At 41.9% G+C, this 16,449-nt stretch overlaps 2 protein-coding genes and 1 pseudogene across 9 annotated transcripts in view; 2 read left to right on the plus strand and 1 right to left on the minus strand.

The window, feature by feature from the left end:
• MORC2 (MORC family CW-type zinc finger 2) overlaps nucleotides 1–5,321 on the minus strand; it is a 65,967-nt gene extending 60,646 nt beyond the window's left edge. For 6 of the 8 annotated variants that reach the window (XR_016387550.1, XM_089894730.1, XM_089894729.1 and 3 more), the window contains exon 1: nucleotides 4,062–5,320. Coding sequence is in view for 7 of the 8 variants with exons in the window: in XM_089894730.1 (XP_089750856.1) it covers nucleotides 4,062–4,129 (68 nt within the window). In the remaining variant the exon portion in view is untranslated. Of the gene's footprint in view, nucleotides 1–4,061 lie in introns of all 8 variants that reach the window. The other 2 variants (XM_089894727.1, XM_022551090.3) reach the window with 1 other exon arrangement.
• LOC111162846 (small ribosomal subunit protein eS27 pseudogene) lies at nucleotides 2,594–3,394 on the plus strand (annotated as a pseudogene).
• On the plus strand, nucleotides 4,655–15,534 carry TUG1 (taurine up-regulated 1). The gene is made up of 5 exons (XM_089894243.1): nucleotides 4,655–4,676; nucleotides 4,906–5,179; nucleotides 5,280–5,407; nucleotides 5,616–8,001; nucleotides 9,375–15,534. Exons 1-4 carry the CDS (start codon nucleotides 4,655–4,657, stop codon nucleotides 6,074–6,076), a joined length of 885 nt encoding a protein of 294 aa, XP_089750369.1. The 3' UTR covers nucleotides 6,077–8,001; nucleotides 9,375–15,534.
• Nucleotides 15,535–16,449: the final 915 nt, after the last annotated feature.

Raw genomic sequence — 16,449 nt, forward strand, 5'->3', positions numbered from 1 at the left:
TGGCAGTTGAGATAGAGATATCTGTATAAGTATCAAAGGAAATTATTTTCTTCACAGACCTAAAGATTCTTTGCATGTGATCCAAGAAAGATCAACCATCTGGAAAAAGACAAAGATTTTTAACAACCTCTTTCACTTTCAACTGATTGTGGCTTTTATACCATTTGTGCTACGATCAAAATAACTTTGCAGCTCAGCATTTCCAGTGACAAATTCAAGTGTAAATCTACTCATTATGTAAGGAAAATGGTCTATTTATATTCAGCCTGAATTTAAAGCCATAGATTATCCATAACCCCATCACACAGTGATAGCTTCTGCTGAATTCTTGGATATGCTGTTAAGAGTTAATTGCCTTAACTGCTAGAAAATAAAGATAAAAATTCTAGAGCAACCATTCTACATTCTAATGGCTTTAACATAGTCAGAATGTGAACCCACATTTCAAGAGGATTATAAATTATAAGATATATGGTCTCTAGAGATGAAAGGTTCCTTTACATTCACTTCACATACCAAGAAAACAACCCAAAAATATATGGCCAAGATAATAAGTTATTAAATGTGCAGACACAAAGAGACATAGAAAACAGGCATCTTATACATAAGCACCCTGCTCTATCAGAGCACTTAGCAATACTGCATACAGAGTGATTTAAGATACGCCCCTTATGCCAAAGGAACATCACTACCATCGCTACATCTGGTATCTGGCCCTTGACTACTCGTGAACATTTTAGTAGCAGTCACAAAATCCATCACCGAAGAGCAGTAACAGCATAAAACTACATTTAGTAGTTCATTGATTGAAGTTAATTGTAACTTCAATCATTTCATATGAGCAACATGCAATATTAAAACAAATTAGCCTAAGACCTTCATGTTAGAATTTCCCAGGCCTGCTTCAAACCTTAATGCTGATATAATCAAGAGAATAACCATCAACAGTTACTGTAGACCTAACACAAAAAAAATTAAAAAATTTAAGGCAGGGGTTTATCATCTCCAACAGATGCTCCAGAATTTACTAAAAATTAATCTGCCTAATGACTACCACCAAACAGCAAGTAGCTACCACACTGACCAACTTTTGGTTTATATGAGGTAATATTATAAATAAAACAAATAACTGTCACCATTTATTCAATATTTACTGTGAACCATATGGGAACTAATTACCTTATAAACATTATTTTACATAATTCTCATAAACATTGTCAGATTAGCCCCATTTTGTACATGAAGAAACTGAGGCTCAGATAAGTTGACCTACCCAAGGGCACAGCCAGGAAGCAGTCAAACATAAGCTTGGCTGGCTCCCAAGCCCATGCTCTTTTTACTGCACCACACTGATTTCTATCCTGGACTCTGCTAAATGGGAGATAAAGGGTCACTTTTTTCACAATTCAATATGGCAATATTGTAGATGTCAGACACCCTAAAATGGTCTTTTTTTTTTTTTAATTAGAATAAAGCAGAAGGCAAGTCCTCCCTTCTCCAAAGGTTAACACTGCATCATTTAACCCAGAGGAGATGTATCTACCGTCATTACGATTAACAAGTCACATTTTATGAAAATTAAAAATTTGTTTCCTCTAGAAATGAACTTCCAGTCAAGTCACAATAAAGAACGGTCCTGAAATTGGCTACAAACCAAAAACTTATCTAGGTGTTCGGGGGTTCATATTTTCTTCTGGCAGGACTGGACACATTCAGAAGTAAACAACTTCTAAGGTGTGATCCAGGTAATAAATTCCAGAGCTTCCAAAATGATACATCCAGCCCTCAAAATGCTTATGCAAGCAAGTGGTTCCAATTCAACACGGTAAGTCAAATTCCCAGAAAATTCTCCAATTTCAAACAAGTGACTCAACTGAGGTTCAATTCTTTGCCTTTGCTCTGTTCTATTAAACTATAAAATAGCAAAAGAAATACAGAGAAATATCCCAGAATCCTCAAATAAAAGGTTCGAGATAAACTAAAATTGAAGACTTTTAAAGTGGTAAGTAAACCCTCTGCTGTATAGACAAGGAAACAAGGTAAAACTGACTCCAGTAGGAGGTCTTGCCTAATGGTTAAAAGCACTAGCCATGTGGCCAGATAAATCTTACTGCCTTCAATCTTGGTGCCTTACATCTGCCACTTAGCAGCTGTGTAACCTTTCGCATGTAACTTAATCTCTTTGAGCCTCAGTCTCCTCAAATGCAAAATAGGAATAACCCTTATTCCAGTAGGGCTGCTATAAAGATTACTTTAGACCATGTTTAAAAGTGACTGGCATGAAGCACTTAACTGTTGTTACTATCATTTTATTATCAAATAAAGTCTTTGGGGAAGCTGGAACAAGAACCTAGTTTCTGAACTCTCGTTATGGTCTTCCAAGAATATCAGTGTTTTGGCCCCTCATTCCAAAATTCACAACTGAATTTAACAAACACAATCATCCGTGAACATCTAAGTGGCCTTCCACTACTTGTTCTTAACGTGGCAGTTCAAATACACAAAAGGATACTAAAGGATACTGCCCTTGGCTATACTATGAGATAGATGGGTATAACCTTTGATCAGAGACCTTATCTAGCTGGATTTCAGATTCATTATCCACAGCTTGAGAATTCACCTAGGTGACTCTGCAATACCTACTTAAACACTCTAGTTCAGTAAGAATCTTCCTAAACAAAACAAAACCAGGTTCTCATTTGGCAACTCGCTTCACTACTCAGAAAATTTTGATTTCGGTAGGAAAAACAGCAAACAAAAAAATTACAGACGTCCTTTCCAACACTGATGGCCTCCCCACAAGATCATGCCTCTCACAAAGGATCTCCTTCATCCCTCTCCAGAAAAGAGGAAACACAAGACGAAGCACCTGGTGCAGAGCCTCAATTCCTATTTCATGGATGTGAAATGCCCAGGATGCTATAAAATCACCACCATCTTTAGCCATGCACAAACAGTAGTTTTGTGTGTTGGCTACTCTACTGTCCTCTGTCAGCCTACAGAAGGAAAAGCAAGGCTTACGGAAGAATGCTCCTTCAGACGGAAGCGGCACTAAAAGCCCCCAGAATCAAGATGAATGGGAAACCATCCCAATAAACATATTTTGGATTAAAAAAAAAAATTACAGGCGTTATCACAAATATGTGGTTCTTTCCCGTAAAAGGCTAAGTTATTGTACTATTACTAGATAACTGAAGTCTATGTTCTCAACCCTGAAGGTGGTTCTTCTGAACTCTGGGCCATTCATTTAGCTGCTCGCCACCTCTCCAGGTACCAAAATGAGAAAATACTTACCTTCATCTCAAAAGTGCCAAATGAATGTACTAAAGGACTAAGTAGTTATACCCCCACTGCATCACTTCCAAAAGAGTGGGCATAAGGATTAACCCTAAAACATTCCAGACCAATGTGGAGTGATGGTAATCTCCTCACAAACTCAAGAACTATGAACACAGTATGTGTTCAATGATTTGCATACATTTTGGGGAAAGGCTATTTAAATCACGGATTCAACCAAGTTATCACTTCCTGCTTAGCATATAAAAACTACAGTGGATGAGGATGAATTTCCCAGAAAAATAAAACCACCTGTTTTCTGAGGAAAAAATTTCTTCTCACAACTTGCCATTTAAACGTCTTCATTCCTTTTTTTTTCTTTTTTCCTTCTTAGAAAGAAAAGACTTGTTAGAAGCCAACTGTTTTGGCTGTCGTCACCAAAGAGAAGAAGGAGTTGATACTAGAATAGTCCAACTTTTGGCGATCCAAAGAACAGTACTTGTTGGATTCCTATCAAACACTTGAATGAAACAACTCAATATACTGACTTCAAGGAGCTAGCTTGCATTTGATCAAATAAATTTTGATCCAATAGAGGAAGATCATATTCTTCTGGATTAGCAACAAACATTTCACTGATCTCAGTTCTTCCATAAAGAGCTCAAGACTCATCCAGTGACACATCCCAAAAAGTAAAAATGCAAAATTTTCTGGGAAAAGGATTTCCATATTAATATCAAGCAACGAGTTATCAGTGATCTCAGTGGCACCTATAGGATACTTACGAATTTGTGTGTAGATAGTCAAACGTTAGCTGAGCTCGATTCAGACTGCTGTAATTTGTGAAAGCCATGAGTGCAATGAGGTCTCCAGTTCTTTACCCACTAACTGGGAACTATAAGCTTACAATGGAACAGATTTTTCAGGATTCCTTCCAGTAAAGGTTTGGTAAATCTGTGCTCCTTAGTTAAACAAGGTTATCTAGTATCTAACCAAGATATATTCAAAAAGATGTCTAAAACAAAAATCGATTTCTCCTTTACATTTTTTTTAATCTTCTCAATGACTATGATGTAATATCTTGGAAGGAACTACGTCATAAACGTGTAGTCTTAAGGAGCTTCAGCGTTAATTTGTGACAGTTCACGGAGTGGAATGTGGTCGGTCCTTGAGTAGATGATACTGGAGTTGGTGTTTTAATTACTGCTCCATCTTCATGTTCTTCGAGCCTTTTTTGTTGTTGTTCCTCTAAATTTCCTGTGAGGAAATTTACCAATCCGGAAATTTAGCAACTTCAGTCATAAAACTGGACAACCACCCATGTCTTCGCCATCAATGATCCCAGGATCCTTAAATTAGCCCCAGACTGGTGACCACGATGTTGATGAAGTGCATATGGCGTTAGTTCCGGCTTCACCACCTCCTAACTGAAAGATCTCCTAAGCGCTGAAGACCGATTTCTGTTTTCAAAGCCCGGACCAAACCTAGCTTGCTGTGTGCCCCAATTTCGTCAGGGTAGTGGGTCAAATTACCTCACAATGACCCACTAAGTAGCCACAGAATTGACCCGCCCAAATTAACTCAGGCGGGCCGCGCCCCTCCCCCACTTCCCTCAGACACCGGCCTCAGCCTCTAAGGCCCTGACTGGGCCTCGGTCCCGTGGTCTCCTCCTCACGGAGGAGTTAGTCCCAGCTTTCAAGGCCCGGATCGAGGACAGTGGCGAGCGCACCACCCGACCGGGCGTTGCCCGGCGCTCACAGCTGCCTTTGTCCCTCCCCACGGAATTGGAACCCAACAACCGCAGCGCGCTCTTGGAACCATGTGCTGCCGCCGCCTCCGCCTCCGCCGCTGCCGCCGCCGCCGCCGCGAAACCAGCCGCCCGCGCGCCGCGTTGGATGAGATGGTGACCGGACTCAGCACCACAAACTTCGGCGTTTAGGGCTGCTCCGCCGCCGCTGCCGCTGCCGCCACTGCCACCTCAGCCACCGCTTTGTCTCCGCCAGTGCACACAACCCGGGCCGCCTCGCGCACTCCCCGACGCCCCAAGCCCCCGAGGCCTCCGCGGCGCACTCGGCCAATCACAGAGCCGCCCCTCCTCCCGCCCCCGCCCTGATGCGAAGCCTCCTGATTGGTGGGTAGCGTGTCTCCACGTGACCGGATTTTGTTAGCCGGGCACTCCCTTGTCACGTGAGTGCGCGCGCCTCTCTTCCTGCTTTCTTGACCCTCTCCGCCATTTAAAGAAACAGTACCGGGGGCGGGCCGAGCGACGCAGCCGGGACGGCAGCTGCGGCGCGGACCGGAGGAGCCATCTTGTCTCGTCGCCGGGGAGTCAGGCCCCTAACTCGAAGAAGCCCTGGCGCGCCCTCCCCCCCTTCCCGGTCTGGTAGGGCGAAGGAGCGGGCGCGCGGTCGATCGAGCGATCGGTTGGCGGCTCTTTCTCCTGCTCTGGCATCCAGCTCTTGGGGCGCAGGCCCGGCCGCCGCGGCGCGCGCCCGGTGGCCGTTGGCGCTCGCGCCGCGTCTTTCTTCTTGTACGCAGAACTCGGGCGGCGGCCTATGCGTTTGCGATTCGACGAGGAGTCGTCCGGGTGGTCGGCGGTGGCGGGCAGCTGCTCCGCCCCGCTCCCGGGGAGGCGGCGGGATTTGGCGCGGCCGGGGAAGCTGGGGTGGCCGGGGCCGGCCTGGAGGCCTGGCGCCACCCTTCGGGGCCTGCAAGGACCCAGTTGGGCGGGCAGGAGGGGGCCGGGGGATGGTTGGTGGTGGGCTTCCTACTTTGCCTTTTTCTCCTTATGCCGCCCTAGTGAGGGGCGGGAGCTTTGGCGGCAGCTCCGGGGTGGAGAGACAAGCTCCGGAGTCGGAAGAGCTGGGTTTGCTTCCGGGCCTAGCCACCAGCTGGCCGAGTGACCTTAGGCAAGTCACTTGGTAATTTGTCTGCGCCTCAGTTTCCTCCTCTATCAACGTTTGTGGGATTGAAGGCGCTTTGTAAACTATAAAGCGTCGGTGAATGTAAGGGATGATTATTGTTCGTAATGGTTGGCTTTTTTTGTGTGTGTCTTGAGTTGTAAGAAAACTTAGCAATTGTCCAATCCTTGGATTTTGAACCTGGGAACCTTGGATTGGAGTTGGATATTCCCAAATTCCCTGAAATCGTGTGCAAAAATTAGTGGGAATATGCATTTTAGGGGAATGAGGATCCATCGGCAGCAAGTTTTCAGAGGGGGCTGTGACCCAGAAGAGTTAAGAACCACAATTCACTTGCCACAAGGAGGAAACTGAGGCCTAGATGTCATTCGGGACCCGTCACAACCAATTTGAAGCCCCTGTTGAATCCCTGGGATATGTGAGCTGTTCTATGCATAGTGGGTATTCGGGGTTACAACACTCTACTGCTTGGCTTCTATTCTGAGTCTTTTCACCATGGGTTGCCTGAAAGGTGGCTGACGCATATGGTACAGTGGCACCCAATATAAAGCAGCTAAAAGTAGGAGTGGATGTGTTCTCTAGTATCAAGAAGCCTGTTTAATCTTTGGCCCAACAACTTTTTATTTTCTGGTGCCTGACTACCTTTCTGTTTCATTGACCATTTTCCATGACCATGGCTGCCATCCGTTACTTGCTCCTATTTTATATTCTTAGTTTGTGTGGTTGGTAGTGAGCAGGCTTATTTTTAAATGGTGCTGCCAAGTCCAGCTAATTAATGGTGCAGGTGGATTTTTAGCAAGCTGGCTGACTGGAACAAACTGAACCAGGCGTGGAATTCCTGAAGATGTTTGGGGGTTTGTCTTTATTAATTGAAGGTTAACATTCTCTGAAAAGTTTTGTTAGAATGTCTGCTGAACCTCAAAATCAGTAGATTGCAAGTGTTTCATACCTAACCTTCCCCCCGCCTCCGGCCTGCTTTGTATTCTCTTTGCTTGCAAGTGTGTTACTAAGATGGCCAAAATGCCAGTTTTTGCTTCTTTGTTAATTGTCAGCTGCTTTTATCAAATTCCAGGCCATTATCCAGCAAACACTATAAAAATGTTTGAACACTTGGATTTCAAACATTTTCAATTTGTGGAGTGGTGCTTACCAGTGGTACAGTTCTAAGCAAGCAAACACAAACCCACTTAAGTGTTTTGTTTGTTAGGTGTTAGCCGGTTCTGCTATTTCATACAAACATCTGGGAAAAAATCAATTGACTATTACCTTTACCTAGAGGGCAGAGACAAAGGATCTCAATTCCAGAGGAGTGACTGTTTTGGAGAAAGATGTGTTGGTCTTTTAGCTCTTTTGTAATTAAATCTGGATGTACCTCAAAAGAATCTTAAGACTGTGGTGATAAGATGCTTTCCTCAGGAGAAAGGAGGAAAAAAACAACTGGAACTCAAAGCTTGAAATTCTGTGACAAAACATGAGCTGTCCAGGATAGGAGGTTGAAAGTGTTTCACTACGGCGTTCTGCTCTTGGAACAGATGTCCTTCAGTGTAGTCACGGCGTGGACTCCAGATTTCCAGATTTTCAAGAACTGGATCTGGGACCTGGAAGAGATTATCAAGATGTGACAGGAACTTGGGAGCTGGATTTTTTTATTTTTGAATTTGGGGACTGTTTTCCTCGCTTTGAGAAAAGAGACAATGACTGAGCAAACACTGCCACCATTGCTATTACTGGGAATTCAGAGACCTGAATTTTCGCCACACTCTCAGTGCAAACTTTGGCGATGCTCCACCCACAGTGAACTACGGTACTTGCCATTTTCCAAAATGCCTTATTCGTTACCATCTCTGCACTTTTGTTTGTGCTCTCTTCTCTACCCTGGAATGCCTTCCTCCGCTTCTTCACCTATCAAAACTGCCATTTATTCAATATCCAACTCAAATGCTCTTTCCTTCATGAATTTCCTAACTTTAGGCAGAAATTATCTTTTTTAAGTTTTATAATGTGCTGTTTTTTATCTTTTATCTATATTTGTATACAAATAGCTTATAAAGTCCTTTTTTGCATGCATTAGCTCTTTCCAGATAGCAAGCCCCGTGAAAGCAAGGGGTTTGTCTTGGGAATCTTTGCCCAGACATATTACCACATATGATGATGCATTAGTAAAAAGAAGGAATTTAGAGAACAGGCGATCTCAGAATAAGCACTCAATAAATGTTTGCTTAGTTGCTATGTGATAACCTAATTACTCCTGATTAGGGAAAAAGTCACTAGTTTTGGGCCATGTCTCTTCTTTTATTTCATGCTTTATTATTTTTTAATTCTAACTCTAAAAAGACTTAGGGAGGGGCTTCCCTGGTGGTGCAGTGGTTGGGAGTCTGCCTGCCAATGCAGGGGACACGGGTTCGTGCCCTGGTCCGGGAAGATCCCACATGCCGCGGAGCAGCTGGGCCCATGAGCCATGGCCGCTGAGCCTGCACGTCCGGAGCCTGTGCTTCGCAATGGGAGAGGCCACAACAGTGAGAGGCCCGCGTACCACAAAAAAAAAAAAGAGAGACTTAGGGAGCCCTCATATATAAAGAGAAACTGCTCTGCTGCATAGGGTATTACAGAGGGGTGCAAGGGCCAGGGCCTTATTCCCTGCGTACCTTATTCTCTTGCACTCAAGATGGAATCTTATGAAAATGTAATTAAGGATAGCTTTTACAAATACAAGACCATAAGACAATTTGTGAAAGGCATTGGAAAGGAAGAACAACAGTATCTCCTTTGCTTTGCTTTGGTGTTGGTATATAAAATTAAATCCAGTTCTCATACCACCTTTGGAGCCACTTCTTTCTCCACCAACCACTGCCCAGCAACCTGAATACAATCAAATTACTACCCCAAAGTATGAGACTTGGGGCAGTTCCTATTTGCTGCTTCCCAAGACAGTTTGTCCTCAAGAGTCAGGAAACAGTCTTTACCAGAGAACTCTTTCTGTTCTTATCATCACTGATCGTTAATCATAAGGCTTTTTTCCCCCATTTATCATCTGTCAGCTTCTAAACCATGCTTGTCAAGAATTAGTATCCGTCAAGCAGCTGATGTGCTGACAGCAGCCCCACCCCAGTGTTAGAGTCCTTTCTTTGTAATTCCAAGCATTTGTTGTCTTATATGTTTTGTCCCTCTCCCCTCCAGTCCTGTGCCTCCTGGTTGCCGAGTGTTCACCTGGACCGTCTGACCACCTTTGTGCTATTCCATCAGCCTACAGATCTGGTACCTGGATTTTTGCCCATGGTGATTCTACCACCTTACTACTGAAGAAGACATCATTCCAGTGGACCACTGTGACCCAGGAGGCATCCAGCAAATCATCATGATGTGGCCTTCACCTCCACTCCTGTCCTGTTCTACCGAGATTCAACACAGCCCTTTGTAGTGAAGTCAAACTCCTCAAGCCAAATAGCTGAAGCTATTTTATCACAACAAAGGCTGTTTGTTCCATGAGTGTGCATTTCATTTCTTCAGTTAAAGCCTTCAGAGACACATAATAAATTTGGACCAGGGGATTTTTAGTTATCAGCACTGTCTGAAGAATGGCAACATCTTTTTGAGAACCACATTGGACCATGCCCCACTATCTTAAATGATTGAAATTCAGGAAGTATCTAATCTGGACCCCATTCTTTTTCCATGTCAAATCTGTAGTAACCTACTGAATGAGCAAGCAGATATTCTGACCCATTGGGATTAAAACAAAGGCACAGTGAACTCACAGCATCTTCTTTGGGATTACTCAGGAACCAGAACTTTTCACACAAATGTAAGAAATTCTACCAAGGAATCCCTTTACCTAACAGCATCTCACAAAGCTCCAATCAGATTCCAGAAAAGGCCTCTTGATACATCCAGGTAGAACCTATATGGTAATCCCTTATGTTTATATAGCACTTTACAGTTTCAAAGCACTTTTACATGCATTAATCTCAATTATCAAATAACACAAATTATAATCCCTTTTTGCAAATGAGGAAATGGAAATTTAAAAGGTTATCCAAGGTGACACAGCTACAAAGTGGTAGAGGCCAGGCCTTCTGACTCCTAGTCCAGTTCTCTCCTTGGAATTAACTTAGGCTCTGTTTTACCCAGTGTTAAAATAACTGGAGAGTGGGAACCCCAGAAAAGTTTCCAACTTCCTGATCTGGTGCCCTCAATCAGTCAGGATGTCATACATGTAATCTTGTGATAGCTGTACCTAGACCAGAATTCCAATACAGCATCTCTGACGTTTAGGAGTAGACTGTTTCCATGGTGGTAGACTGTCCAGTCAACAAAGAAAATGTTCATTTGACAGCAAGATTACCCATTATGAAACACAGAGATGCTTTTAGATCTTTCATCCATCTTCATGGTTTTCCCAAAGATGGCCTAGTTGATTGGAGATCCCTGTTCATATCATGTCTTTTTTTTTTTTTTTTAATTCTTACTAATATTCCTGGACACCAAGATCTACCTGTGGTCCTCTATCCCTAAACTAATATTTACATAGAATGAGCCATCAATTTTTTTAGAACAGTACTGTTCATATATATGTGTGTGTATGTATATATTTGATATACACATATATATCATAGAGCTTCTGTAGTCCAGTAAGGTGGTAAAATACTGTAAATGTGTCCCCTTCCCTGATTCATAATGCAGTGTAGTGTATTAAAGGATCTCAGAAGGCTTGCTGTAAAGAGCCTCATTTAGCTGTTTGGTCCAGTGTGTCCTAAGTTTAATCAAGCACAGAAAGTTATTTTTGCAGCATTCCTTTTAGTGGAATGGGAAAACTGCTCTAAAGCAGTATAGCCAGTGCTTCCTGATTGCCAACAGATTACCCTGGAGACCCAGGAATAAACAGCATCTTTGAACCCCCCTCCCTTTTTATGCCTTGTCAATAACTACTTGAATTAGTATGTCTTCCTCATCTGAGAGCCCCACATCTTGACAGTTACCTTTACTTTCTGTCAAAGAAACCTCTAGAAGATTTGTGGGGATACATGGGATGGGGATGAGGGAGTTAATTCTGCCACAAAATTAGATGAATTCCATGACATTTAGCAATATACTTTTCTGTCCTTAGAATTGTGCTGTAAATCTAGTTTAAGGGAATTGCATCTCAGGTGGGTAAGAAGACTGGGAAGGGAAGGGAGGAGGAGAATAGAGAAAAGGGGGAGGAGGGGTGAGAAGGAGATATTTTCTTAGGATTTGAGTTGTGGCCCACTGAGATCTTAATAATACTTGAAGAGAAGTCATCCAGCCAGGGAATTTTTGAAATAATATTAACAAAGAAATGAATGCATTTTGCAGCTGTACGCTGACTGCAAAACCCCCAGCACTATTGTCACTTAAAACCAATAGCCTTGTTCTCTGATAGTCACTTACAAGCCCAATTTCAGGCAATCTGAATTTGTAGCAGATTTGAATGTTAACTTCATTTTGTAATGTGGCCCACATTAGGGAAAGAATAAATAGGAAAACACCTTGGCTTACCACAGGCTTTGCTCACACAGTTTCTGGTTTCTGTGACCTATTTTTTGTATTTCAGCATTTTGTGAACAGCTTATTCTTAGATCATTGGTTTTCCAAAGGCTTTGTGGCCATGAAGCCCTTTGAATGAAAACTTTATGGAAGCCCAGAGTAAAAGTGAAGCTGCTCTGGAGGAAGCAGAAGTGGGGGGCCTGAAACCTGCCACAAGCATCTTACTTTACCACCATGGTGACACCTAAGGAGACTTCTTTACAACAACTAGAATTCTTCAGAACACAGTTTGAAAACCACTGCCCTAGACAACAGTATGTTCAACCTGAATGGCATTCTGTTCTGTACCTCTACCCAACACCATCCACGTTCAGTTGATGCTGAATGTTCTTAGGAATACTACTGTGGGCAGACTCAGAAAAGTACAAGAAGATGGGCATATCTTTGCCCCCCAGAGTAATCATATGGGCCGAAAGTGGTATCAAATGGACCTAGAGTAATAGCCCTCTACCTACAGATGGACTTCCAGTGATTCCTGGATTTGATATAGCCAGAGAGCAATTCATACATACTCTACACTGACAAACCCCCTTACCCAGCTTCTTTCACAAACACCAGATGCTCTAGTGGTACTTGAAATACATGACCTTGAAGTCTTGATCCTCCTTGGATACATGAATCGCCAGGTATTGAAGCTGATGCTGAAGTTGATGTCTCATTGAGGCCATATTAGAGCAACTGTACATTGGACCGCCCATCCTCAGCCATGGTACTCTACTTCATGTGCAAGGGATAACTATAAACTGAAAGCAGAATTCAAAGACTGGCAACATTACCTAAAAGGGTACCTGGTTATTATTCATCTTCTCAGACTATGTCACTATCACTCAGCCAGTGGCAGTTACACTACTTCTTGGTTTTTATTCAGTTTAACTGCTGTTTCCAGGATAAATGAGCTAATAACCTTTGAAGAATCGCTAAAACAATTCCTCAGTCACTGGCACATCTGCCTAGCCTCCAAAATTATGAAAACTCAGCTCTAACTACATGTAATACCTGATCCACAAGGGACAATCTCTGAACATCCTTTCTCATCTGTGTGATTTAAAATGTGACCATTTCGAAAATTTTCTTCCAGCCAAGAGAGATTTTAAGATGGGTGTTTTGATGTCTGGTACCATCAGCTGTTGATGTTAATGATGTGTGGAGGTAGGCCTTTTGACCAGGCCATGATAGCTTACTTGGTGGGCATCTCAAATTGCATATCATCTACCTTTTGCTGGAAATGTAGACTGACTTGAAATCTCCAAAGCCCGCAGCTAAAGATTTTATCAATAGACTCAAGAGCTTCCTGCTGCTTCTTCCTAATGTCACAAGACCACAGTCCCCTGTCCTTGTGGATGTTTTCATGGAATTTCATCTGTCTCAGTACTATTGTTTTACACTGAATCAGAGTGGCTGACTTCATTCCTTGTCATGAAATACTCTCAGGTATTAAGACAACTTACCTGTTCAGGAGGGATTTGATTCATGAACTCCTCCCAGACCAGATCATGTAGAACAAGTAGACTTTGATTTGTGCCATGAGAAAAGTCTCATTTCTTCAGAGTCAACTTAAGGGCCCGCTGTCCTCAGCTACTTTAACGAATGCACTGGTTAAATGTTGGAAATGTTTCTTTATATCTTTTGTCTCTTATCCTCTAGACTAATTGTGATTATGAGTCAGTCTACAAATCATCAAACAAGGCCTAAGTCTGGTTACTCTATACTGCTCACCCTCAACAAATAAAATCTGATGACTGGCCTGCTTGTATATACAACTGTTATCTGTAAAGAAGAAATTATCTACAAGCTTAGATTTTCTATTGCCTTCAAAATGTCAGCTCAATTTTCTTTTCTCCTGTACTTGACCGAAAAAGACATTGATCTACACTGGCAGTCATTCCCTTTAATCCTGTCAAAATGAGGGACTAAAGGTAAAGATGATCATCTGTTCAAGAGTCTGATGTACACTGTGTATAAGAATTGATGGTGGAAAAAGCGTAAAACTCAAACCTAGTATCTTACTATCTCCATGCCTCAGATCTCATCTTTCAGCAGTACCATTCAACCAGTCTGAGGCCTTGACTTGTTGATAAGATGATTCTCAGAGATGGGCTGAGTTACAGAAGATGGAGACTTGATTACCAAAGAAAGTAGGGCCAACCTTGATGAACCTGGCTCTCCCAACCCTATCACTCCCAGATGTAGCATAGACTCCTAAACAGAACCTCAAGTCTGGATTAAGGAGATAGCCTTCTCCTGAGCTGAAAGTTCTTGGGCAGATGAGCAGGAAAATGAAAGTTGCTGTACCTGACTGGCCCTTTAAGATCAGAAAATTGTATCCAGAATAAATGCTGTGGATTAACCCTGGAGTACTCAGGGTTAAAACTAATGTACAGAGTTTCGATATTAAACTGCCTGTTCTTCTAGATCATAGCCTGGCTATTGATATGGCTGGCCCTGCTGGAAGTACCTTACTTACTTGCCTATTTACCTGACACAGCCCTTGCCTGCTTTTTTGACATATTGCTGCAATCAGACTGGCTGTCCTTGAGAAGACTATAGCTGATCTTGGTCTACCTTATACCCAGTTCCACCAAGAGGTTTTGAACAGAAGCAGCCTGCACCTCACCCACCAGGACTTAATGTTCACAACAGGAAGGATCATGCTGTATACTCTTTGACCAGCAGCTTTTTTTTTTTTTTAACTGCAGAGTCAGCCTCTATGCCTATATATATTAGCTCATTTTCAGCACTTGGGACCCTTTCTACCAGATCTGAAAGAGCAGAGCAGATTGAAGTCACTGTCCATTCCTCTGTTCTACGGTAATACAGAGATGAATCTGATTTGCCAGTACTCACAGAAATGTACCAGTTCAACCTGGCAAAAGACTTAAAGGAACATAAGAAAACTTTTCCACTGAGCTTAAAAGTTACCACTGACTTGATGAGCGTCACAGAACTATTTGCCAGTGGGAGGCTGGTTGTCCTGCTTCATGTCAGCAAGACAGTTGGGCTCTCAAACTCACGACCACTGAGTTTACTTACATTGAAACTCTATTGTATCATCCAGAGTGTGCTATTGGACATGATTATTCCATTCAAATGGATTACAAGCCTCCTGAGTAGAAGACAAACTTACTCCTCATGATTTTTAGAAGACAAACTTACTCCTCATGATTTTTTCCAGAATACATTTATTGTCAAGGATGGAACAATGCCAGCTGTTAGCATACAATTTTATGAGCAGAGATTAAACTTTTTCAGTATCTGGTCTTACCATTGACATCAGTTGTTTTTGATTGACCAGCATCAATTCCATCCCTTTGCAACAACTCCCTGATGTTTCTTGGAACCTCCTCTCCTTCTTTTCAGTCCATGTGGTTCAATCTGACCTAATCTTAGGTTTCATGGGTGGACATGTAATTCACACCTGATCAATCAGCACAGTCCATCTCCTTGACCATAGTGATTGGTTCAGGAATGGTCGTTTGATTCAAGCTGGTCCAGTGATACCCAACCCTAAGAGTTTAGTGAACTGTGGAGGAGAAGCTCAGAAGCTCTACTGAGGTTGCTTAGCTCTGTAGGATGAAAAGCTCAGACCAACAGGGCCCACCGTATCAAATGAGCCAGTCAAAGAATGAAGCCAGTACAGAGGAAAGCAGAGCCAAATGTTGGAGAGACTTGAGTCCTGATGACAATGTTTGTGCCCCTGGATCCAACCGTGCCTGAAGCAAGTATATCCCCTGGACTTTTCAGTTATGTGAACCAATAAATACCCTTCTTTGCTTAAGTTACTTTGAGTTGGGTTTCTATTACTTGAAATTGAGTCCTAATATTACTACTATCTACCAATAGCAAAACTTGACAGATCCAAATGCTAAACTACAGGTCAAGGCCACACTGAAATTATTTTCCAATCCAGAATATAAAATGGAACAGGAACTGACAATGTTTAGGTTATTACAGAAGCATAAAAATTAATTACATGGTAGAAAAATATACAAAAAAAACTATCAGCAAAGAATTGATTACATAATACATGGTTCAGCCATATAAGAAAACCTACATGTCTGTTAAAATAAATAAAATACATTTATTGTGTATGGGCATGGAAAAATGGCCATGATTTACTAAGTGAAACAAACCATTGCTAGAAAAATGTGTACTATGAACTCATTTTAAAATTTATGTGTTTATGTTCATAATGCATAGAAAAATCTATTAATGGCTTTCTTTAAACAGTGTAGATTACATGAGACTTTATACATTTCTGTATTTGAATATTTTACACTACTCACATTAAACTTTATTTTAAACTTTAAACTTTATTTTAAAATAAAGAGTTTTAAAAATTAAATTTAGTGCTTACTGTTTGACCTTGGCAAGTTACTCAACACTGAGCCTGTTTTGTTAAATAATTTTAAAGACCTGCCTTTATATTTGTGAATATTTAGATAAATATATTCATCCATTACTCAAACTGATAGACTGTTGGATCTTTCAGAGCTCAGTAATTTTTCCTTAATTTTTAATGTCTGAGCATATTTGGCTTATGAACTTTATAGTTTCAGTGTTCATGAAAGATTATTCCAGTTCTCAACCAACATTAATCTCTTTAAGACCTCTACTGCAGGTTCACACTAGGCAGAGAGAAGGAAAAAGTCTCATTTTCTTTGAAATCTTTGAGTATTCTGATCTCGCTGCA

Source organism: Delphinapterus leucas, chromosome 14 (assembly GCF_059928025.1).
Source record: "Delphinapterus leucas isolate spDelLeu-1000000601 "Yukka" chromosome 14, BTC_Dleu_Yukka2, whole genome shotgun sequence".
Lineage (NCBI taxonomy): Eukaryota > Metazoa > Chordata > Mammalia > Artiodactyla > Monodontidae > Delphinapterus > Delphinapterus leucas.